This window comes from Rhinolophus hipposideros, assembly GCF_964194185.1.
Source record: "Rhinolophus hipposideros genome assembly, chromosome: 5".
Classification (NCBI taxonomy): domain Eukaryota; kingdom Metazoa; phylum Chordata; class Mammalia; order Chiroptera; family Rhinolophidae; genus Rhinolophus; species Rhinolophus hipposideros.
The window spans coordinates 52,241,310-52,267,376 of NC_138051.1; the positions used below are offsets into that span (position 1 = coordinate 52,241,310).

Genomic DNA, 26,067 nt, shown 5'->3' on the forward strand with positions numbered 1-26,067 from the left:
TGATTAGAGTTAATATTTAAAATTAAAGTATGGCGAACTCCTCACCCCCCTGAACAATAGGAAGCAGCACCCAGATTACAGAAAGAGAAGCAAGAGTAAGTCAAAACTATTTGAAAGGTTTACAAGATAACTGTGTACAAATTTAGCATCACAAAGGGAGATAGAAAAATGTGATAAAATGAGTCAAAAACAAACTTTCCAATTAATTTATTTAAATTCATTATTGTTGCAAAAATATGTGCAACAGATCAGGACACAAGTTACTGTATTCCTAACAAGTCAAAGGAAAATATTACATCTCTTCAGTAAATCAAGACAACCCTAGTATTTTTCACATGGACCACATCAACATCTTGCACAGTCATCAGAACTTAATTTCTCACACTGTAAAATGACAGCACTAGGCTAGGCAACATCATCTGAATAGTAAAATCATCATAGTACATTGTCTAAATGGCAACATGTGAACCAATGGTAAGGAAAAAAATTTGAATTTTTGAAATATGTATCAAAGTGCGTTAGTATCTAACAAACTCTGAATTGTGTTCTATTTGAACGATGCCCCAAGGGCTGTGCAAGTCAGTGGCCCGGGACAACAATATTTACTAGCTAGGTTTATGTAAATAATCTGTTTAAGGGGCACTTTAGAAAGTCCATATACAAAAAGTGCAGTGGAGTACCTGATACTATTTTCCAAGTTCCTCCTTAGCCACATTGAATATGAAAACAAAAATTTCAAAATGCAAATGTTTTAACTTCTTGTAGAATGTTTTTAAAGATAGGATCATACAGCTATCTAAAGCAAACAGTTTAATATAATTCTTTATTTGAAAGCATTAAACCCTTGATTTTTGCCTGGTGTCTAATTTGTCATTAAGTGCTTTTTGTGAACTTTTCATAGGATTTTTAAGTAGTTCTCAAAACATAAGAAATTAAGTAAATCTATCATATACCATTACAACAAATAATTCTCTTCAAATTTTAGTGTCATTCCTTACTGTTCAACACATTACCTTATTTTCAATTATTATTTACAACTTGAAAGTTACATTATGGGATTCACCACTGATCTGACTCAAATTTATTCAGAATCTTGGGACCTGGAAGAAGGGAGTAAAAGGCTCCCTAGGTAATTCTTCTGTACTTTAGAACATCCCACTTCCCTAACCAGCTGATCTTCCCATGCAAATCTAAATTCTTGCTTCTCTCCCAGCAACTCAAATTACACAATTCCTGTTCCCTATGACAAGGTAAACTCTAACAGAATAGTTGGTCTAACTTATAAATACATTAATTGCTCTACCCATCCCATCCTTTTGAGATTTGTGATCCATTTCTCAAAAATCTATATATGACGGGAAAAATATAGGCATGAAAACGAAAAATGGGGTAGCAATCTCTATTTTCAGCCCATCTCCTACTCCCTTCTGATTGAGCAATATTAGCAATTTTCCACATATAATGGGAAAAGGCAGCATAAAGCTACTGTGACCTTATATACAACTTTACCAATCTCATCAGGAAACTAGCCTGTTTTACCCTATATATCCTAATGCTAATTATTAATTGACGAACTCTAAAAAGCCACTTCCTGCATTGCATCACTTTCAAATTCCCTGAGCACACACATAAACACAGCCAAATAGTAATGCTATATAGTCCTTTACAAAAAAAAATCTCTATAAAAAATCAGATCCCTAACCTTTGTAAATTCTGGAATTGCAGTTGAAGAATTTCTAGCTACCGATATTTACTTGTCAATCAACAAATTTCAGTTACTAAAAAGTGATGTCCACATTGCAAGACAAAATTTACCAAGCATGAAATATGAAAAGTAACCTAGTCCTAAACTTTAATCTGAGCACTGTAAATGCTGACCCTCTCTGTTCAAACTTGCTTCTGTATGAAGGGACAAAGCAGAGGAAAATATGAATTCTCATTATAGGTATTATCAGCCTTTCCCCCCTTCACTCTATAGTTTCCTCTTCACAGACTGTGTGTGTAGTCTGCAGATTTTCCTGCTGGATACAAGAAATGGTACCAATAGCGGCCACATAAAGTACTTCCCTTAATAGGGACACATTCAGTGGCATCTTAGGTAACAGCCAACTCTTTACCCCTTTATAGTTTTCTTCCTTTTACTTACTTGTTTGTTATCTTCCTTTCAAACTACCTGCTAGGCCCTACTTTGAATCATGTTTTTTTTATTACCCACCCTCCTGAGTTAAAGATTATTAAGTTTAAACTGCAAAGACAATATAGAATCTTTCCTTGGTGCTACTTAGGCATATGACCAAGCAAAACACAATCGAATTACTTTATACGAGAAACTTTTGACTAAAAAGAGGCACTCAGAGCCCACGTGTAACAACAAAAGTGAAAGATGCATCAAATTAAACCAGTTAAGTCAGAGCCATGACCCAAGCAAAAGATAAAATAGTTACATGTACTTTCGCCTCAATCAGTAGTGAAAAATTAAAAATCGAATGATATGGGGAAAATGTTACATAGCTACAAATTACAAATAAGAAACTTAATAAATGTCTTCCTTCTAACCTACTAATCATGATCTTAAGTTCTATAATTATGAAACATTTATTATGAGGCAAGTCCCTATACCAGATTCCATTTAGGTGTAGGTTAGAGCAGGTATCCTTTGAATCTAGTGATTCACAGCATATCCTTCAATTATATTCAAAGTGTTATCACTGTTCCATCTTAATGTTCTAATAGAATACAGGCTACTTCCACTTAAAAAAAAAATTAGGAAAACGCACCACTTTTGGAACAAATCGTATCTGTAGTTAGGAACAATGCTTGTAAAAGGAAAAATTAATAAACACAATAAAGTGCTGTTGAAACCGAAGAACTGGGTACTTGATGTGGAGGAAAACCACCTATTTAAAAAGCTCAGCCCATTTTAAGTGAGATGATGACTTACACATAAAAGACTACTTGAAGCGCTCTAGAAATATAGACTCTAATTACAATTAAATTCAATGATCCTTTATTCATTATCCTCATATGGTAAAGTCAGAAGGAATGCCTAAGTCATTGTTAGCTTGCCTTTTCAGTACAAAGTGTTTCTAACATTTGATCAAGCTATAATGGTTTTGACTTTATTCACTGTAATGACATCAGTACAGGATCTGCCTACAGCTTCAGGATGCAAGTTAAGTTAGAAGGTTGCTGAGAAACGTCTCAGCCTGTGAATCCTCCAGCATCTCCCATAATTGGACTTAAGTTAGCATGCCAAATTTGACTGAGGATGACAAAAAAGCAAAATTCTCTTTTTTAGTTGAAACTTTATACTAAAAATGGCAATGGCAAAAGCCACATGTGTGTTCAGTGTAGGACAGAATAAATCCTAAAACCTTGGCTTTCATCCACTTCAATTTTGCTATTCCAGGACACTCTTTTCTTTGTAAATTACCTTCTAAGAAGGTCTAGAGTGTACCAAGTTTACCAAACACATATACATCACACAAGTATATGCACAATATTAGATAAATCTGTTGTTTCAGGATGGTTTTGTGGGTAAATTAAGTTCTGTTTGGGGGCATAAGTACAATTTATTTCAATGTAGAGTCAAGGTACTTACCAAATTAAACAAGTTTATATACTTATATCAAGTGTGTCATCCCCAAAGCATATAATATAATGATGCTCTAAAACTGACAAAATAACTTAATTTACAGTACTGTCAACATGATTCAACAGGAAATGTGAAAACACACCATATTTGACCGGCTCAAACACCTAGGAAGTTCAGATAACTGATATGGAAGTATTTTGGTAAAGTGCCCACATTGAGAGCAGTTAAAAAAGCAGCGCCTGGTTTCTACAGAAAACTAGTGACAGTGAATAACTCATCACATTCTCTGAATACTACACTGCACTCATACAAATTCAGGAGAGTGAAACCCTGGACACAGCTTATTTCACATTAGTGAATAAACCTAAGATTTTCATAAAGGTCTGACTTTTGGCCATATATAAAATGTCCCATATATACATATATATATACAATCCTCAATTCTTAGACGCTTAAGTTCTCTAGTTCTAAAAATGGCTTTTGACTTATCTTCCTTTAAGTTTAAAAAGGAAAAAGTGTGCAATGCACTTGTATTTGTGCTTCTGAATTAAGGAACAATATAGGCTAAGTGATTAAAAAAACCTTAGGATGGTACTGACCTATTTAGATTATGTACATGGCCTTTGGATATTCATGACCAGTTTAACTGTCCTGTCCCTCCCTCGCCTTATGAGCCACTTTATTTTTTTAAGTTATCCAGGAAATGTAGTTAACCATTTACAAAACACAAAAATTCTAACATGCATTTTACAAAACCATGGTCTTATTTACCTGCATATTCTTCCACAAGACAGGTATACATTAAAAAATATTGCTCAAACCATAAAAATATATATTATCTCTTTCCTTTACCATTTAGGCATATAAATATTTTACTGAAGAAGACACATCATTCAATAAACAAATGCAAAAACCGCTTTATATAAAGTGTGGTTCTTTGCTTTTAGCAATATAAAATATAAAATGATTATAATTAGCTAGTTAAGAGCTAAATTCAAGAGATTTGCAAACCAATACAGCAGTGAACAGTCCCTTATACAAAAGTCCATTAAGAAAAAGTCAAGTCAATTTTGTAACAGGTTACATAAAAATCAGGGCCAATAAATGCATTATAAATGCAAAAAAGAGCATTGCTTCACCAGCACATTCTTCAGTCGTGTTTGGACTAGATGCCAAACTTACTGTTCACTTTTTGGTTCATCCTGTTTTCCATTAAGCTCTTGATCAACTCTGTTTAATGAAAAACATTATAGATAATAAAACACCAGCAACTGAACAATTTTCTTTCTAAAAACAATGACTACTTTTAGCATAGAATATTATTCTGTTAAAAACAAAGCTTTGCAAAGAAGCAGACGTTGCGATAAAAAGGTGACCAAACATTTCCCCAACCAGGAAAGATAATTTTTAAAGTCAAGAGGACACTGGCAAGAATACTGTGACTGTTGTTTCTTTAACGATTATAAAAGTTACATACAAATGCACATAAACTTTATTAAATTTAAATTACAACAGATATATTGAAATGTTGAACTGTAGCACAGCTGGGGCAGGGATCTAAGTGATACGAGTGTGTCAGGAAAAACAAACATGATTTTATTAAGTGAAATATTAAAATGCCACTACAGTCATGAGCTGCATAACGATGTTTCAATGAATGACGGACTGCATATACTGCAATGATCCGGTAAGATTAAAACGGAGCTGCAAATTCCCATTGCCTAGTGACGTTGTAATGTCATAGCGCAACACAATACAGTGCATCAGGTTCCTAGGCCTTCACGCTCACTCAGAACTCACTCACTGACTCACTCAGAGCAACTTCCAGTCCTGCAGGCTCCATTCATGGTAAGAGTCCTAGACAGGTGGACCATTTTTCATCTTTTGTGCTGTATTTTTACTGTACCTTTTCCATGTTTAGATAAACATTTCCCATTGTGTTACAACTGCTTAACAGTGTAGTTAGTATTCAGTACAATTACAGCACGTACAGGTTTACATGCTGTACAGGTAGGTAGCCTAGTAGTAATAGGCTGTATACCATGTAGTTTAGGTGTGTAGTAGGCTATCCCATCTATGTTTACAATGTGCACTCTAAGATGTTCGCACAAAGAAGAAATTGCCTAATGACACATTTCTCAGAACAGAACCCTGTCGTTAGGCTACACATGACTGTACTTCAACACTCCGTTTTGTGTCCTCCTTATCACCACTACTCATCATAGAGGTTTCATCTTAAGTAAGCTCCCCTATTTGCAGCCTGTTAACATTTGGTTTTAAAAACATGCCCCTCTGTTTTTAAAACTCGAATGTTATTTTCAAACTGACAAGGATTTTGTTTTTTTAAGACTAAAGAAATTTTGTACAAAAATTAAGAAGTACCTGAAAGATATATGTAATGATTCCATTTAAGGTTAAACAAAAGTAAAAAAAAGAAAAAATAATAAGATAAAATACTAGTGGTAGGTTTTAAACAATACATTAAAAAAAAGTTTATAGTTCCACTAAATTATTTAATTACTGAATTATTTAACAGGTAATTAAATAATAAGAACATTGTAAAAGGCACAATATAGCAGACTTCATCAATAAAGGCAATTCATTTTGAAATCCATGAAGAAGCTGGCTTCAAGATATTCTACAATTACAGACTATATTTTTAATTTTAGCCACTTGTCTGGCAAATGCACACCAATGCCTAGAAAGGAATGAGAAATTAGCAAGATCTAAAAAAATCACTGTCCATCTCTCTATTTTAAAATGTTTTGTTAAACTGAAAAGTGTCAAAGAAATGTAAAGCTATGATTCTATCACATAGTCAACTGAATTCTTGTTCATCAACTGAGACAAAATATGTCCAAAGTTAAGAACGTTCCAGTTACTTACAATTGGTTCCTCAGAATGGTCAAAATGACAACTACATATAAATTTTTCACTGTCTTAAGAAAGATGCATTAAACTGTATTGCCAATTGTCAATATTTTAAAAGTCCATTAACAAGTTAGATCCAAATCTAACTTTTAAATTTTAAAATTACTATATAAAATGTTAACTGTTTTATACCCTTGCCTTTCATCTTCTATGCCAAGGTATTAATAGATAATAGTTCATTATGCTCAAAGCAGAAGTATTTGAAATTAAATTTATGATGGAAAGCAGAGTGTTTAACTATTAAATGGTACATTGAACTTTTAGGAATTTTATCACATGTAGAATTTGACTGGTTAGCAGGCCATTTAAGCGTACAAGGAAATCAATGTTGGTTAGCCAAAGACCATGTGCATTGTAAATATAATCAACCCCAGGGAAATAAATATTTCTTTAAAAGGCGCACATGTATTTCAAAAGGACAAGTTACAGATTTAAAAAATATAGTGAAACAGAGAGTCTTAAAAGTAATTAGTAATTACTAATTAATTACTAATTAATTAATTAAAGTAATTTCAAATAGTATTCTTTGTAATTTCTCTGGTTTTACCATCAGTATTTATACCAAACAGGAGGATGGGCTGTAGCCTTTAATTCCTAATTGGCATTATATATGGTGTTAAAACAGAGTGAATCCAAGCCATATTCAGCACCAGGAATTTTGCATTCACTCTGTATTTGGATTCTGCGGTATATTTATATTTACAAATGCGATTATCTTTGTCCACAAGCTAACCAACCAATAAAGTAGAGTTAGTCTGTGCAATGCAAATGGACTAGTCTAGATGCAACCAGTCAAGGTGTGCATATACCTTTTTTGTTTCTTTTTTAACTTTTCTTCTTCATACCTTGGTAGGGAAGAGTTATTTCAGTAAATATACATGTTATGAAGAGGAACAAAAACTCAAAAAAAAGGCATTTAAAATAAAACTATGTAAGTTTGCAGGCAAAACCAAAAATATTTAATACACTAATGTAGAAAGTCAAAACGGACTTAAGAAATCTGGCTTTGACACATTTAACAGACTAAAATCTCAGATTAAGAGAACAAAGAAACTTTTTTCTACTTTACAGCACTGTGATACTCAAGTATTTATGTTAACAGCCTTTAACCAAGTTAACCAAGTTAACCAAGTCCTCTTAAGTTAGATGGAAGTAGGTAAATTTGGTAAACAGAATAAATTCCAGCCACTGGAAAGTATTAGTTATGCTGATATAAATATTTTATTTCTCTAGTAATATGATTATTCCATGTCATGATGAGCTTATTCAAATTAGGAGAGCAGCATATATAAGTTGGAGAATGTTCTTTAGTATTGACCAAACAGGATATCATCTCTTAGATTGTAACCAATCTCTACAAATATAAATAAATCACATGCAAAAATAATTTTTCCTACTACTTCAACTGATGTCCTTAAGAAAATGGTGACTTATGGGGAAGGTGTTGGAAAATGGCTTCTACCCCTTTTTCTTTGTCATAAAAACAAAAGAAGTTACAAAATACTTATATAAAATGAGAAAAAATGAGTATTGAAAAATATTTACCTCTTGTACATCAACATATAAAGATCCAACACAATTAAAGAAATAAAACAAAACATACTGTTTTATGCATTCTGGTATGCCAACATATTCCATGGGGACAAGTTCCGCTAGTTCTGCCAAATTAAAGACGTATCTAATTTTTTGGCTGAATTTTGAGCTATGGAAGAAAATAAAAATAATTACCTCAATATTTCTGACCAACAGAACTGACAAGAAATTCATACAAGGAGTTTGCATTTTTGTTTTTTTAAAGTCAATGGCTTTCAGAAAATTACCTAATAAACGGTCTTGTAACAGCCAGAAGTGTTCTGATAAACCAAGAGGGATGTACGATGATTAGAGATTTTAGGTTTTTCCGTAACCTGGAGTTAAAAAAAAAAAAGAGACAATTTAAAAAGCTCTGCAAATTCTAATGCTAAAAGTTAAGATATCTGTAAGTATGTAGAAGAATGTACATTAATTGAAAACTCATCCAAAAGTTCTCATTTAAATGTTATAGTCCTTCAAAGACAAGAAAATATACTCTTGAATTCTGATGGTCCCTATTGCTATGAAATAAACTTTACTTCATTTGGCTGAATTTATGTATAGCCTGTTGATAAATGTCTCCTAGCATATATCCACTTGTCTTCTGGACTCTGTCAACCAGTGGTAGAGGTCAATACTGAACACAGAAGTAAACTGTTTTCATTTTTACAGGAGTAGGGAAAACTAGTACTAATTTCAACACCATGAAAGGCACTGTGCAGGCAGAAAGGTGGGAGTGGAGATCACCAAAGGGAACAGGCAATAAAGAAGTCTGACATTTTTATTAAAAATTAGAGACACTATTCTAGATAACTGTTATATCAGACATATTTCATACTTAAATAAGTGATCATTAAGGATTTCTTTTAAATCACAAGAACTAGCCAACATCATAATTAGGTATGAAGAGAAACCTATTAATGGGTCTGAGTTGATTAAAGTAATTCGAATTAACTATGGTCAAATCAAACCAACTGGAGGATCCAAGTTCCTTTCATTAACATGGATGACTAACTCCCAGGGAAATACTTCCAGAGCTTATTCCAAAGAAAGATAGCTAAACAAGAACTTTAACATAAAATAGGCTAACACTATAAATTAGGCAAAACTCAGAATGTAATAAAATAGGAAATATATTAAGTGCTCCATCTTTTCCCAAAATGTAAATTACAGGAAAGTGTTCACTGTCATATAAATAAGGAGAAATAAAAAGCTATTATGTAAGTCTGTTTTAAGGAATTAAAGTTATTCTTTATAAAACGGAGCAAAATTGATTTCTTTCATAATACTAAAATACTCTCAAGAAAATAGAAACTTGCTATGAAATTAATGTAATTTAGGAAGTGGACACATGGTACCTGTAAGTGGCAACAGAAAATAAAATTTAATCTAATAAGGCCATTATAAAAATTATTCAAACTAGCTTTCAACTGGTATTTACAGTACCTTCTATCAATTTGCTGGTAGCATTTCCTGAGCCATCCCAGACTGGGCATTTTTCTTCGAGTTGTTGCACCATTTAAATAAACTATCATGTAGTTTTCTGCTACTAACAGCTCCAAAGTGCCAATAACATACCTGTAAAAACAAACTAAAGACTTAGATATAGCTTTGCAGAATCAAACTAGATTATCCAAATTATCCAAATTATATTCCCTTCCTTCCCCTTCAACAATAGCAAAAACAATTAAAAATTTAAATTGCATTAATTGGTATGATTATTTAAAGAGTTGTTTTATTTATTTTTTAAATTAATTATATTTATTGAGATAAGAGTTCTCATCTTTGAGAAATACATATTGAAATGTTTATAGATGAAATGACATTATGTCTAACATTTGCTTCAAAATTATACAGTGGGAGCAGTACCGTGTTTCCCCCAAAATAAGACCTAACTGGAAAATAAGCGCTAGCATGATTTTTCAGGATGCTCGTAATATAAAATAAGCCCTAATGTGTCTTTTGGAATAAAAATTAATATAAGACCTGGTATTATTTTAGGGGAAATACGGTAGGGCTTATTTTATATCACGAGCATCCTGAAAAATCATGCTAGGGCTTATTTTCCAGTTAGGTCTTATTTTCAGGGAAGCATGGGAATGAAGTGTAAATTGATAATTGCGGAAGTGGATGACTGGTACACAAACATTCAACATACTTCTCTCTACCTTTGTATATGTCTGAAATTTGCCACAACAAAGTTTTTAAAAAAACTCCACTAACTTGAGAAATAGAATGACTCTATAGAAATAAAACAGAACTGATTCAGTTTAGTTACATTTGGCTTCTTGGGGGTAAATATAATTTAGCCGTATAATTTTGAGATGAAAATCACTTCTTTATAATCAATGTGTCCTCATATGTAAAAGAAGTTGAAACAGATAATGTGAAATGCCTATTCCAGTTTGAAAATAACAATTTTTTCTGTCTAGTTGGAAAACGAATAGTTTCATAATGCCAAATAATAAATACTTAAAGAACCAGAACTGGGATATTTATAATTTTCACCCAGTTAAAGTTCACTTCCTCAAATTGGACATCCCATTAACTCAGAATTAAGTCCAAACATTTTTGTGAAGCTATACTTACTTAAAGAGATTGTCCATCAGGTATCTATAGTTAGGTTGACCACTTTCAGGCATAAAACAGACCGCAAACACAACAATGGCATTTAATCCATCCCCATAATATCCTGAAAAAGAAACCAAAGATAAAATCACCAGCATGATTTTACTGTGAAGATTTTTCAGAGGATATCTACATGGTTGATAGAATATAGTGGGTCTATTACCTTCCACACATTTCTGAATCAAAAAGTATTATTATTATTATTGGATCAAAAAGTATTATTATTCTTTTTTTTTCAGATCTTTAAATCCCCTCTTCTCAAAAACAATAAAATTTTAAGAGGAAAAAGGGTGGATATAAAAACTAGAAACTCAAACCAGCATAATCAGAAAGCCAGACTTCTTTTACCAAGTAGACAAATACAGTGATACAATCCAAGCAGACACAACACAACAGTATCTGCAATAAAACATTCTTGTGCAACTTATGCTTTAAGTGGGTGCTTTTTAAAAAATAGTTTTACATTCGACGATGCCTAGCATTTTATAGACTTTAGGTATTAATACCTAAGAAAAGATCCCATCTCTGATATAACTATAAATGAAGAAAAACTGCTAAAATGTGCTGTTTCAATTATAATCTCTAGATATTAAGCTGTCTCCAGTAACAAATATTTTTGCTTTAACTTTCATTTCTGCTGTTTACAAACATGCACTGAAAAGGTTTGAACATTTCAAAGGTCAGAATCTTCACTACCTTTCTTAATCCCTTAGTCACAAAACATATTGATAATTCAATAGGATAAAATAGCCCTAATTATTTTCCCATAAGAATAAAGTATTATTTCTGAAAAATAATAATGTCTAAACCATGAGGTAGGTCTCCCAACTTGCTTCCTATGAACTAGCTGAATTAATGTGTCTGTGGACTTCCTGATCCAGATTATCCTGGTTTTTCCCCCATCTGATTAAATTAGGCAGAATAATATAACCGCAAATATTCAAGTGATTTGCTTTCAGATGAATGAAGCCTCTGGAAATAAGATGGGGAATGCATTTGGTAAAGAGTAAATGAAATGGAAATGACTCTACATGAAAAAACCAATCTGCTTGAACTATGTGGCCCCGTCCTGCATTAGGATTTCAGGTAACATGACATGCTCTACAGAGTGAGTTGTATTTTGACTACCACTAACATTCTGGCTCTATTTACATAGTGCCTAGGTAAACTTCTATATACAGCACAGCCAGACTGACAGAAGTTATAACTATACTTCATAGCTTTACCTATTTGACTTGTAACTGTCTTAAGGGTAGGAACAGAGCCTTATGTTTTTGTATATCTCACAAATATGCAAAGTAGGTGCTCCATAAAAATGTGGAATGAACTAGTTTGCTACTTTGTGGTAAAGATGAATGATTTGTTCAGTATTTTAAAGTAAATTAAGAGTCATAGTTTAAAAAGCCAGGTTTTACTTATATCCACAAAAGACTACAAGAATGTTCATGGCAGTCTTAATCATAATTGCTCAAACTGGAAACTAACATGTCCATCAAAAGAAAAATGGACAAACTGTGGTTTACCAATGCAATACAACAGCACTCAGCTATACAAAGGAATGAACTACAGGTGCATGCAACAATATGGATGAATCTCAAAAACACGATGCCGCACAAAAGTAGGCCAAAGAGTGCATTACGATTCCAGGCACATGAAATTCTAGAACAAGCAAAACTAATCATGGGGTAGACATTGCATAGTGGTTACTAGAGAGGAGGTACTCCTTGGGAGGGCGTATTAGATAATTTTCTGGGACAATGACAATGTTCTCTATGTCTAGCGGTGTAGGATATATGGGTATATACGGCTATATGACAAAACTCACTCGATTGTACACTTAAGATTAGAGCATTTGTAAGTGAAATAGGTCAGACAGAAGACAAATACTGTATGATATCACTTACATATTGAATCTAAAAAGAGAAATAGAAAGAAGAATAGTGGTTACTAGGGGTGGAGGGAAGGGGAGATATTGGTCAGTGAGTACAAATGTCCAGTTAAAAGATGAGTAAGTTCTGGGGATCTACTGTATTATGTACTTGAAAATTGTCAAGAGAGTAGATTTTTAAATGTTCTTACCACAAAAAACGATAATTATGTGACCTGATGCAGGTGTTAGCTAAGGCTCTGGTGGTGATCACTTTGCAATATGTAAGTGTATCTCATATCAATATGCTGTACATTTTAAACTTATAATACAATCGTATATGTCAATTATATCTTAATGATGCTTGAAAAAAATTTACAAATGCTACAGAAAAAAGGACTAGAGTAATATATAAATTATATATAAATTATATAAATTATATATAAATTATAAATGGATAAAAAGGCGAGAAAGTAAAGTTCCAGTTTGGGGAGGGTTCTAGGGATGGTGTGGGAAAGAGACAGTTTTCACTGTACACTTAATACCTTTTGAACTTACTACATGCATGTATTAACGATTTTTAAATGTTGGTTTTATACTTTTACTTCAACCTGATATATTTTTTAAATGACATGATAAATGTTTATTATGTTTTGAAATTGTGTAATATCAAGGGAGAGTGTCTTTAAGCATTTAGGTTTCTGATATTGCATTCAGAAATCTGAACACCCTTTGGTAACTCTTACCTCCATGGCTGATAACTTTTTTATAGGGTTCAATTGCCTTCATATCAACCCTGTGGTCCTGTTCTCCAATTCTGAACATACGCCAGCGTCGTCCATCTTCTTTTTCCTCTGCTGCTGTGTATTCGGTAATTGAACCTTTCCTAATAACTTCAGTAGTTTTGGGTTTTGGAAGATCATCTGGCAAAATAAAAGGTTTTTGAATCCCAAATTGTTATTTATACCATAAAAATCAAATTACATGTTAACCACTTTACTATCTAATTAGAATGTTCAGAGAATTTTTCATGATACCCTCTGTGGAATTTTAAGTATTTCTGCCATAACAGAAGAAAAGACTTGCTCTTGATACGAGGCGATTTTATGCTTTTAGAAATCCTGGTTCTTCAACTTTTTTGTATTGCCAAATTCAGAAAGCACCTAATTACAGTGCAACGTATATCCACAAGTTCAGAAAAGGCAATTCATACAGCTATCAAAATCTTAGTACATTGGCCCTACAATGCCTTTCCAGACTTTATTACAACATTGTCTTTGACAGCTATCAACATTATAATTACTTAATAATGTGGGAACAAACTGTTTTCTGTTGTTGAGCACATAAATTATTCCCCAAACATTATACCAGATAGAAAGTGGTTAACTAGCCAATGGTTATTTCTCAGTTGATCAGTTTTATTAAGCAGAAATTTATTGATAATATTCTGAAGTATACATGCAAAAGTATATTTTAAATTGACGTTAGCCAAAGCATAAGCACCAATGATTAGGTGTAATTTATATTTCAAAATTGCATTTTAGCTGATTGTTAATGATGTAATGATTTTCAAAATTTTAGTATCACAGTCCTTACCAAAAGATGGGGGGAGGGGGAACCTACTGCATGTTAGTTGTTTGTTTCCAAGATAAAGCTGTTAACGGAAAATATCCTTCCAGGAAATGACTACAGCAGCATTAAAGAAAGAAGAGACAAAACACATAGGCAGAAAACTATTTCAGTATCTTAATAAAATATTGCTTATTATGGACTGCTTATTGAACCAGTAAAACAGGTAAGAAAAAAGGAACAAAAGATACAGCAAGCATATCAAGGATCTTACTTTTTGCTGCAGGTAAGATACTTAGTGCTAAACACTGCTTTGAAGTCAAAATCATTTTAAAGATGGAATATATATGTACACATAAATTAACAACTACACAAAGATATTGTGGACAACAATTATCTAATTATAGAAAGCAGGCAAAGCAAAACATATAACAATTCCCTTGAATGCTAAATAAATGATAAGGAACATAAGGTTTGGGGGCTAAGAGTATACTTTAATTCAAGGTGGTTCTTTACAAAGTGCAGCCCTATCAGGTAAACCCCTTTTAAAAAAATCACCCTCAAAAAACTCCCTTCAGAACAACCTCTCTGCAAATCCTTAACTACTTTTAGCATATTCCCTAAATTATGTCCCTTCAAAGCTTTTTTCTTAGCTGATCAACTGAATATAAGAATGCCATAATTCTTATGAATGCCATAATTATCAAGCAGTATTTTGGGAGCAACCTTAAAAAAACATAACTTTACAGCATTGGGCAATTAAGAAAAAAATAAAATAAAGCCACTTGTGTAATCTACTATAAACAGTTTGAAATCCATGAGAATATTTGGTGTTAGCAGAATTTCATGTCACAGTAAAGTGTATCAACTTTACAAAGAATAACATCATATTTCAACAAATCCTTTACTCATTGATTTTAGTTGGTTTCATGATCAAGTTTTAAGTTTTCCCAATTATCCTAATAGAAGAATGCCATTAGAAAAACATGTGTGTATATAAAGACATTCATTAATAAAAGGTCAAATAAAAGAATGAAACAATTACCTTCCCACTCAAATTCGTTACTGTTCTCTGATGGTGTGTCTAAGCCATCTAAGTCAATCTCCCCACTTTCGTCCAAATCATCTGACAACACAGAGCCATCGCTAGGATCCAGGGTCAGGCTAATGTCTGGAGCCATTAGTTTCTTTCTTACTTTACTTCCATTAACTTCTAGTGAGTCTGGAATGGGTAAACCAAGTGAAAGATATATTAGAAGGAATGCTTAAATGTCCATTTCATCCTTAGGAAAAAAATAACATTAAACACAATTCCAAAGCACTAATTTACAACTATGGATTTTGATCACTACGTCATGGCAAGATGATATATCCCAGCAAGGACGTCTTTTTTAACAATACAGGCAGACCTCATAGTCACCTCTTAATAGTAAAAATGATCTCCTCTCTTTTAGTGTAGACATTTTCAAAAAACAAGGATATGTATTTGGAAAGATAAATTTCCAAAAATTTCCAAAGCATTCCAAAAATGCTTCCCTCAACACTGAACTTATTATCCTTTGGCTCCCTATAATGGAACAAACACTGACTATATTTTTGACAAAGAAGTGTTAAAAAATAGCACAATTAAAGTCTATCATTTTCCTGAAACTAAAAGTGTCACGTTCTTACCAGGCTGGCTCTCGGGTCCAGTTACAGCTAATATATCTGCTTCAATGCTGTCATCTTCTGGTAAAGGTCTAGAAGACACAGACATACTTTTTAACTAAGAAACTAAAAAGAAAAATTTATTTTGAAGTTCAAATCTCTATTAAAAATAGCTTATAGAAACAATTAGGCGGAAAACTGAATAAAGCAGTGTTTCTTAAGCTTTAGTACTTTACAAACCACATTTAAAGAAAGTAGTTTTCAGAGTGTCAGAGTTGACTTACATATTTTTATAAGTAACACGTAAAAGTAGATATAAATTCTTATGTCACTGCTCTTAAATACAACTATAAAACAAAAAATTATAAACCTACAAAACAAGTATTCAAATGCATGAATTTAATGTAATATATGATACAATGTATGATAAAGCTAAATTGTTACTCACAATGGTAATATGGTAAGGATGGCTACAATTCTTTTGAGTTCAACATTTCTACATTACTATTACCATCATGTATTATGCAGTGACTCAGTACTCCCACCAGCTGTCCATATTCCAACTACAAAGAGACTTTACTGTGCACTGGATGATTTTCTGATCACGATGGGATGGAAGCATCATTTAAATATAAGGTCTGCAAACCATCATGCTGTAGGCCTTAAACTTAGTGATACACGCCAATTATTTCTCAGTAAAATTGGAAAGGAAAACAACAACAAGGTCTGCCTTTGCTCTTTTCTATTAACTCACCTGGTGCCAGTACAACTTCAAATACAAATGAAAATGTGTCAAGGTAGCTGGCTAGATGATCTAGGAAATCCTTGCTTATTTATTTAATATGCTTTTTCTTAAAAGCAGAAAATTAAGCCCAATATTCATTTAATAGGTGACAATGCAATAAAGAAATACTGAAGTTTTGTTCTAAATCTGTTTTCATTTCAAAGTACTGCTCACATTGGAAAATCTTCATCTTGCCATTCTTCTTTCAGTTCCACACCTTCCATCCTCAGCTTGGACTCAATGTCAACTCCCAACTCCTGATAATCCAGAGAGCCAATGTCCTGTGAAAAGGAAAAAAAAAAAAGCTTTAAAAAAAAAGATTTTTATTAAAATATAGCTAACATACAATATTATATTAATCAGGTGTACACCAGTTATTCAACATTTATATAATTAGAAGCAATCACCATGGTAATTCCAGCAACCACCTGACACCGTATCACACAATATTATTGACTATATTCCTTATGCTGTACATTACATTCCCGTCACTTATTTGTTTTACACCTGGAAATTTAAACCTCTTATTCCCCTTCACCTTCCTCCCCCCTTTAAAATTTTTCACTTACAGCTGACATTCAGTATTATTTTATATTAATTTCAGGTGTATAACATAGCACGTGGTTAGACATTTACATATATAATTTAAGAAGTGGTCCCCCTGACTAGTCTAGTACCCACCTAGCACTATACAGTCATTACCGTATCATTGACTATATTTCCTATGCTTCATTTTACATCCCCATGACTGTTTGGTAACAACTAATTTGTGCTTCTTAATCCCTTTGTCTTGTTCACCCTACCTCCTACCCCCCGCTCATGTCACCCCGATAAATCTAGTCCTCCTCTGACACCATACAGTTATTGCAATGTTGACTATAGTCCTCATGCTCTACCCTACATCCCCAATGACTGTGTAACAACCAACACGTACTTCTTTTTTTTTTTTTCAACACGTACTTCTTAATACCTTCACTTTTCGCTCACCCCATCTGGCAACCATCAAAATGTTCTTTGTATCTATGAGTTTGTTTCTGTTTTGTTTATTTTGTTCTCTCCATTCCCCATATAAGTGAAATCACATTGCATCTGTCTTTCTCTGACACATTCCACTCAGCACAATACCCTCCATGTCACTGCAGATGGCAAGAACCCATTCTCTTGCATAGCAGAGGAAAAATTTACAACTTATTTTCTACTTTTAGTTTTTATCTATAATCTTACACCTCCATCTTATCACCCATTGAGCTAAAGCTCAATCATCTGGTCATGAATTCAATTATACTGAGTCACAATTATCACTTAAAACAAAAGTTAGAAAACAGTATATATATTCATATTTGTTTTTAGTTGCAGCTACGTATGTGTGCCCCAGGTTGTGATTTAAAATTGACTAGGTATTGTGAATTATGTAAAAACAATTGGTGGGGGGAAGGAATAAATATGTTCTCTACTCTAGATCCATAATTAAATTTTCTGTCCTGGATTGAGATTATTCCTAGAAATTGAACACTAGTAAACAGCATTTGTACTTAGGATTCAGCAGAGCCAGTGGTACACTGTCATTTATATTTCCGTTTCTATGGCTTCAATACCACAATTCCTGAGCCACTTAAAAAAGGCATTCAGCAACTGTCCAGTAAATGAATTATGCTACATTTTTATTTGCTTCATAGCTATACCGTGTTTTTCTCATGTAGTTAGTTCACCATTAGTTTTCAGACAGTGAACTTAGTGAATATTTTTGTTCATCCAACTACATGTTTTAACTTAAGCCATAAATTTTAGTTTTTCCAAGGAAGGATGTGGGTGCCAACATCCGTTTCTTTTACCAACTGAGGAACCTAGAAATTGGTTTGGTTGATGAAATAAGAAATAGAGGTTTAAATACATTATTTAGAAAGTCATAAAGATCAACTGGTTAACAGTGCAACAAAAATTGTGACAACTTTAGGGAACAAGAGGTATAAATGAATATTGAATTCACTTACATTACAGTAAATCAATAGGTGTCTAAAGTTATTTATTAAAAAGCAGTAAAACAAAGTATTTCTTAAGAGACAGATATTACTAGAAGATATTACTAGAAGTATTAAAAACAATGTTAAAAGTAGTTGACAGAAATGGAAGAAGAAAGGGTGGGATGGAGAGAATGATTGATTCTTTTCATAGTAAATCTTTCTAAACTATTGGACTTTTAAAACCATGTATGAATAACTTTTAAAAATACTTATCAAATAAAACAAATGGTGCAAGCCATTCACATTTACTTCCCCTTAGTCTTCTAAAACACGTGGTCACGTTTTATGGTTGCTTTATCAGCTATATCACAACAATCCTCAAAAGAGGCACAAAATTGTGTAGAAAAAGCATTATGTCCTAGAAAAACAAAATTACACTGGAAATTTTCTAAAGTGTTAGATTTCACATGATGAACTATATTCCTATCTCTGCCAAAATTGGGAGGCTCTCTTTCCAGTTTGAATTCTTACATATGCTCAAGCAGAGGTTTCAAACATTATCAAAAGGTTGAAATTTTTGAGGACCCAATTGCTAGCATAGAAAAATGACAAATGCTGTCTTTTCCTCACCAACATGTTTGATTTGAAAAGTTAGTTAATTTATATATAGGAGTAAGGCATTTTTAATTCTCTGGGAAAACAGTGAGCTAGGTAATTTTGAGGAATAAAAACACACTTAAAATACAATAATTTTGACCTATTTCGTATTTTCTGTTTCTAATACATAGCCTGTACTTTAAAGCAATTAACATACATCTTCAATGATCACTCCATAGGTTGTTCTCTGACAGCAACTCTTCCTCTGTGTAGAGGAAAATAAACAAAAAAGGGATACCTACCTTAATAAAATACCTCTTCTATCCAAAATATACAAGGAACTCATGCAACTCAACAATAAAAAAACAACCCAATTGAAAAATGGGCAGACGAACTGAAGAGACATTTCTCCAATGAGGATATACAAAAGGCAAACAGACGTATGAAAAAATGCTCAACATCACTAATCATCAGAGAAATGCAAATAAAAACCACAATGAGATATCACCTCACCCCGGTTAGAATGGCTATCATCAACAAGACAAATAATAACAAGTGTTGGAGAGGCTGTGGAGAGAAAGGAGCCTTCATACACTATTGGTGGGAATGCAAACTGGTGCAGCCGTTATGGAAGGCAGTGTGGAGGTTCCTCAAAAAATTACGAATAGAATGAACCATTGACCCAGCAATCCCTCTCTTGGGTATCTACCCACAAAATTTGAAAACATTTATACATAAAGACACGTGTGCTCCAATGTTCACTGCAGCTCTGTTTACGGTGGCCAAGACATGGAAACAACCAAAATGTCCTTCGATAGATGAATGGATTAAAGAAGTTGTGGTATATATACACAATGGAATACTATTCAGCGGTAAGAAAAGATGATATAGGAACATTTGTGACAACATGGATGGATCTTGAGAGTATAATGCTAAGTGAAATAAGTCAGACAGAAAAAGCAGAGAACCATATGATTTCACTGATATGTGGTATATAAAACAAAAACAACAAAAGAACAAGACAAACGAGAAACAAAAACTCATAGACACAGACAATAGTTTAGTGGTTACCAGAGGGTAACGGGGGAAGGGGGTGGGAGACAAGGGTAAGGGGGATACAATATATGGTGATGGAAGGAGAACTGACTCTGGGTGGAGAACACACAATGTGATTTATAGATAATGTAATACAGAATTGTAAACCTGAAATCTATGTAACTTTACTAACAATAGTCACTCCAATAAACTTTAATTCAAAAAAAATCCTTTTCTATTTATAATACCAAATTAAATAAAACAAAACAAAAAAACAAAATTATGGCCAAAAAAGCCCAAATTCTTAATACTTACTACTCTAGAGTTATGGTCAGGTAAAATGGAAGCATTCTATTACTAAAGGTTGAAAACTGATACCCTTAGTCTCTTCCAAATTTTAACTCACTATACTTCTCAATGTTTCCTCAAGTCTTTGAAATTCACTCTAAAGTGAATATATTTCCCTAAATTCAATAATCAGAAAAGCTTTCCATTATTTTGTCCCACCTTTTTACTGGGGGTTGGGAAAATATCAGGATGTTCTGGGTATCTTTTTCAAATATCCCACCAATGCAGAAAACTATTTTACTATTCTAAAAATAAGTGACTGAAAGTTGCTACCAGTACATTCCCAAAACCAAGAACACAGTACCTGGAACATAACAGGCCTGTAAATATTAAATGAATAAATATTTAATTGAAAGGCTTGCTAGATAGCAAGCCTTTCTTTTGCTCAATTTCTTAGGCTTATTTTTGTTATTAAACTATATAAAGGGGCTTCCTGTTATGTTTTACCCCTCAAAGAGTGTACTGAAAATATCTGGGGCAACCTATATACATGCAGTATCAATTTATGTTGGTACAAGTATTCCTTGTTTGCAAGAGAAAATATGTGTCTTGTGAAATTCTAGAAGACAAACCATGTCTTTTAGCTGCTTTACCACTTGAACAAGTCCATCACTAGAAAACAGACCCTCTAAACACAGATAGCCCAAGTACTTCATTCAGCTCTCTCAGCCAATTCATTCAATTTTTATTTTAGTATCATACTGACATGTGATGTTAATACCCCACAGCATATAAACATGGATATTTAGTTTGGGGATAAACAAATAAGCTAGTTAAATGGAACCTAGGAGAGATAAAGAGACTCACTTTTGACCATTTCGTCATGAACTTCAGGGGGAAAAGTACACTGGGTAGATAAAAACAGTTCAAATAATTGAGAGAGTACTGTTCTTGGAAACACTTTATCATCAGCAACTGTAAGAACAGGAAACAAGAAAGGAGCAATATAAGCACAACTACTTTGAAGGAAATCAGGATACTGCTGACATAAGTTAACTGTGGCTGTTTCCCATTTTTTTGTTCATAGACTTTGGAAATTAGAATGAGGAAATAACACTTTGCGATGCTATTTGTTAAAATAACCTAATGCAACAGGAATAACCTGATTTCTCAATAGACTTATGGCAGTTGTGGCATGTTATTACTGATGTCAGGTATAAGTGGAGGTCACAGATAAAAATTCAGAACAGCCACTCACCTTAGTGAGGTTAAAAATCAAGGAGATAATGGATTTCCTCCTGACACACCTTCAGAAGGCAGGTGTAGTGGTAAATTCAACTAAGAAGGGGTTTTCCCCATGCAGCTTAGCAATACAAGCAAAAATTAAACATTAAGATCATATTTAGAAATGTCTGAATTATAATTTCACAAGGTAGTTTTACTATGTAGTTTAACACTACTGCTGGAATAGGTGCTAGTAATCACATCTATGCTGAAATCAATTACAACTGGCAGAAGGAAATGCCCAGGCAAGGCTTTCACTGCCCCACTGAAGTGAAAGGGACTTATCCTAAATATTTATGTTCACTTTTTCCTATGAGACTAACAACACGGGTAGCATCACAGGAAAATAATTTAGGCCATCCTATGTATTTATGAAGATCACAAAAAACACCTCTGGAAAAATCCTATATGCTTTCTTGAGAGCAAGGTTACGTAGGTTTTTAAGAATGAAATGACACAATGTCATCTTACAGTAGCCACCTATTAGAGTGGCTATTAATCAAAAGGACAAGAAATAACAAATGCTAGTGAGGATGTGGACAAAAAGGAACCTTCGTGCACTGGTGGTGGGAATGTAAATTGGTGCAGCCACTATGGAAAACAGTTTCCAAGTTCCTTAAAAAATTAAAAATAGAACTACCATATGATCCCTGTAATTCCACTTCTGGGTATTTATCCAAAGGAAATGAAATCACTATTTCGAAAAGATACATGCACCTCATGTTTATTGCAGCATTATTTACAATAGCCAAGATATGGAAGCCACCTAAATGTCCATCAGTGAATGAATGGTTAAAGAAAATGTGATGTGTGTTCACAAACACGCACACACAGTGAAGCAAGTCAGACAGAGAAAGACAAATACTCTATGATCTCACTTATATATGGAATCTACAAAAAAACCACAAAACTGAGTTCATAGATACAGAGTACATATTGGGGGATGATAGAGGTGGGGGGCAAACTGAAAGAAGCGGGTGAAAAGGTACCAATTTCCAGTTATTGTAAGTCCTGGAGATGTAATGTACAGCATACTGACTATAGTTAATAATATTGTATTACATATTTGAACATTGCTAAGATACAGCGTTGCTAAGATACAGATCTTAAAAGTTTTCATCACAAGAAAAAAATTTTTTGTAACTATGTGTGGTGATGTCATTTCATATTTCATAATATATCCAAATAGCAAATCACGTTGTGCAGCTGAAACTAATAAAATGCTGCATGTCAATTATACCTCAATTCAAAAAATGAAGTGAGATACTGTATCAGAAATGTTCAGACAAAATTCAAGAAAAATTACAATGGTGCTGACTTTTCTCAAAATTGTGAAAATAAAGCAAAGTATAATTATGCCACCTATAAAAGGTACATTTATTAACAGTAAGAAGAACATACTGGAGATGCTCTGAGACCTTTAAAATGATTTAAGCCTAATAACTGATCTCTGCCACTTTGTTGCAGAGTTACAAATATTCTAATTTTGTAATAGCGTCATATTATACTAGTATTCTGCTTTACATAAGCTTAACAAAATATCTTTTGATTCACTGTCAACCACGGATAGTTTATTCGATCTGGCTAAATATACTACTTTTCTTAAATGCCTTCCTTCTCACTGCTTTTTACCAGCATTACTTCAGATGAAATGAAGAGAACTGCTTTCCCAAAGAATGCTTTTCATGTTTACTAACCATTTGTACATTCGTCATCTCCTATGTACCAACCGATAACTTAATGAAGTATAAAACACTGGTGGTGTTATCCTCATTTTATCTTATATATGAGGCAAATGGCACGACATCCTGGTTCCCGGACCTGCACTGTTTCTAACACAGCACAGCATGTGCAGTTCACTGGCAACCTTACACAGAGCAAGCCTGCAATGCCCGATTTGGTTACACTCAGCTTCACAGCTGTGATGCCTACAGGTGACCTAGCTCAAGTTCTGTTTGCAGAAGCGGACCTGTCATACTTCCTGTCTAAGCCCAACAACATTAGGCTGCAACAGAGATTACCAAGACCAAGAATAGTTTAGAGAAAACGTAAAACGACAACTAAGGAGAAGATGTGGAAGATCATCAAGAAAACAGTCTGTAAGGTAACTAAACTGGGGAACTTCAGTTACAATTGTGAGGAATCGTGCTCAGTTACAAAATGCAGAATTATAAAGAACACGTTTAATTCTTTGAAACTTTTTTGAAAAATTAAGCATTAGGAGAAACGGAGATCCTAATCGAAGAAGAGGAGGACGGAAAACCACTAAACTGCGCCCCCACTTCACCTACCTGTATGGAAGGCGCTGACTACCTAGAGGAACACGACAAACGCCGTGCTCTCCAAGAACTCGCGGGACAGACAGACAGACCGACAGACAAGGGAAGTTCCCAAGCACCGTAAGAGACTCCAAGTTTTCATTTAACGTGAGCTGGGCGAATGGATCTCCAGCGGCATCAGATGCATGCAGGAAACCCGCATCGTTTTCGCCCGATATTTAGGCAAAAGGTAGTGCCCGAATCCACGCAGGAGCCCGGCTTTTCCGCGCACGAGATCTCCATAAGCCCCGACCACAAAAGCCGTTTCCGTGTTTTCTTCTCCGAGGGGACGAGGCGCATCAGAAGTCCAACCTCCTTTGTTCTACACCGAGACGGACGCTGGTCATCACAGGGGACCAACGTGGCCCAGTCACCGCGCCCTGACCGGGGTGGGGGCCGAGACGCGCGCAGGCTCCATTCCGAGGACAGCCACCACGAACGGAACAGGGGGTGTGGATGGCGGCGGCGGGGGGGGACAAGGATGGTAAACGCCAGCAGGAGCCGAGCCAAGGGCGGGGGCCGAAGCAGGGCGGGGATCCGGGAAGCGGCTCCCGGGCAGGTTCGGCGGCGCCCCCTACGAAGGCGAATCCCCTGCGCTCCCTGGCTCCCGCCGACCGGGGACACGGGACCCTCAGACGCCCGCCCCCAGGCCGGTTCCCCGCCCAGACCCGCCGTACCCAGTTTTCCCGAGCTGCACTCACCCCGGAGGAAGCCTTGGCCCCCTCGTCTTCTTCGCCCCTCCAGGCCTGCGACGTGGGGCGGACGGCCAGGTCGCAGAAAGTAGGAGCGCCGAGCGGAGCCCGCTCCCCTCGGACGGCAGTGGAGACCCGGGCCCGGTACCGCGATCACAGCTGCAACGGTAGCGGCAGCGGAGCAGCTGACCCGGATGCAGACGGCTGCCCGGGAGGAAGTGACTGCATCCCCACCCCCTACGGGCGCCGCCGCCGGCGGGTGGGGGCGTGGCGTCCTCCTGAAGCCCGACAGTCCCTGCACCCCTCCCCCCGCCGTCGCCTGCCGCCTGCGCATGCGCCCGTGCGGCCGCCCCACATCCCCGCTTGACTGGCGGGAGCAGTGGACGCCTTCTTGGCGGCGCCTCTGACGCGGCCGGCGCTTCTTCCTTGATCCGCGCTGGGACGCGGCCTAGCGTCTCAAAGAGCCATGTTAATCTTATTTATGTTGGCTGTATTGATTGCTACGATAATTGTATATTATAAAATGGATGAAATGAGGGGAGGCAACATAGCTGAGGTCTCATTGTGGGAAACTAGACCTCAGAAGAATCCAGACTTCGGTAAAACGCGAGGGTGCACAACTTGGCTCTGCACCAGTGCTTCTCCAACTATATGGAGGCTGGAGCGATCGATTTATTAGGTAATAAAATTTTCAACTAGTCATGGACTATGTTTTGGTACGATAGAAACATTAGACACATTTTATCCTTAGAGCCTGTAGTCATCAAATTACCTGTACGGTTGTCACCAAGATTTCCAAATGCTGGGTGGGTGATGAGGGTAAAGGGGATCAAATACATGGTGATGGAAGGAGAACTGACTCTGGGTGGTGAACACACAATGTGATATATAGATGATGTATTACAGAATTGTACACCTGAAATCTATGTAACTTTACTAACAATTGTCACCCCAATAAATTTAATAAAATAAAAAAAAAGATTTCCAAATGCTAACTCAAGTTCTGTGCTGTTCTTACCGCAGACCCGTAACTAACCGTTCTCTGAAAGGCCCACGTGTGCGGATCACACTTGGAGTAGCAACCCTGCTCTACAACTTCAAGGAAATAAGATGAGTTTGGAGAATATCATAATCCATCAGAAACCTCACCCACTAAATCCCTTCAAAGGAGCAGCCGTCAACTATTGGCATAAGGCATTCGGGAATGGGGCCTGGGAGGAACTGAAAACCTCAAAAATTTAAATCATTGACCCACAATGCAGCTCCCGGGTTTAATTGCTTTAACATTTACTCACTGTT

At 35.2% G+C, this 26,067-nt stretch overlaps 1 protein-coding gene across 5 annotated transcripts; it reads right to left on the bottom strand.

Moving 5' to 3' along the window:
- Positions 1-190: 190 nt before the first annotated feature.
- Positions 191-24,982, bottom strand: BNIP2 (BCL2 interacting protein 2; the record flags this gene model as incomplete). 5 transcript variants are annotated; one of them, XM_081049617.1, is made up of 11 exons in its annotated part: positions 191-4,825; positions 7,336-7,371; positions 8,130-8,228; positions 8,347-8,433; positions 9,545-9,676; positions 10,688-10,790; positions 13,340-13,516; positions 15,208-15,384; positions 15,834-15,901; positions 16,768-16,874; positions 24,778-24,974. In XM_081049617.1, 10 exons carry the CDS (start codon positions 16,815-16,817, stop codon positions 4,774-4,776), a joined length of 981 nt encoding a protein of 326 aa, XP_080905743.1. In that variant the 3' UTR covers positions 191-4,773. The 5 variants fall into 5 exon arrangements, with proteins under 5 accessions (XP_080905743.1, XP_080905740.1, XP_080905744.1 ...); XM_081049614.1 differs by lacking the exon at positions 24,778-24,974 and adding an exon at positions 21,342-21,443; XM_081049618.1 differs by lacking the exon at positions 7,336-7,371 and having other exon boundaries at positions 197-4,825; positions 24,778-24,982.
- Positions 24,983-26,067: the final 1,085 nt, after the last annotated feature.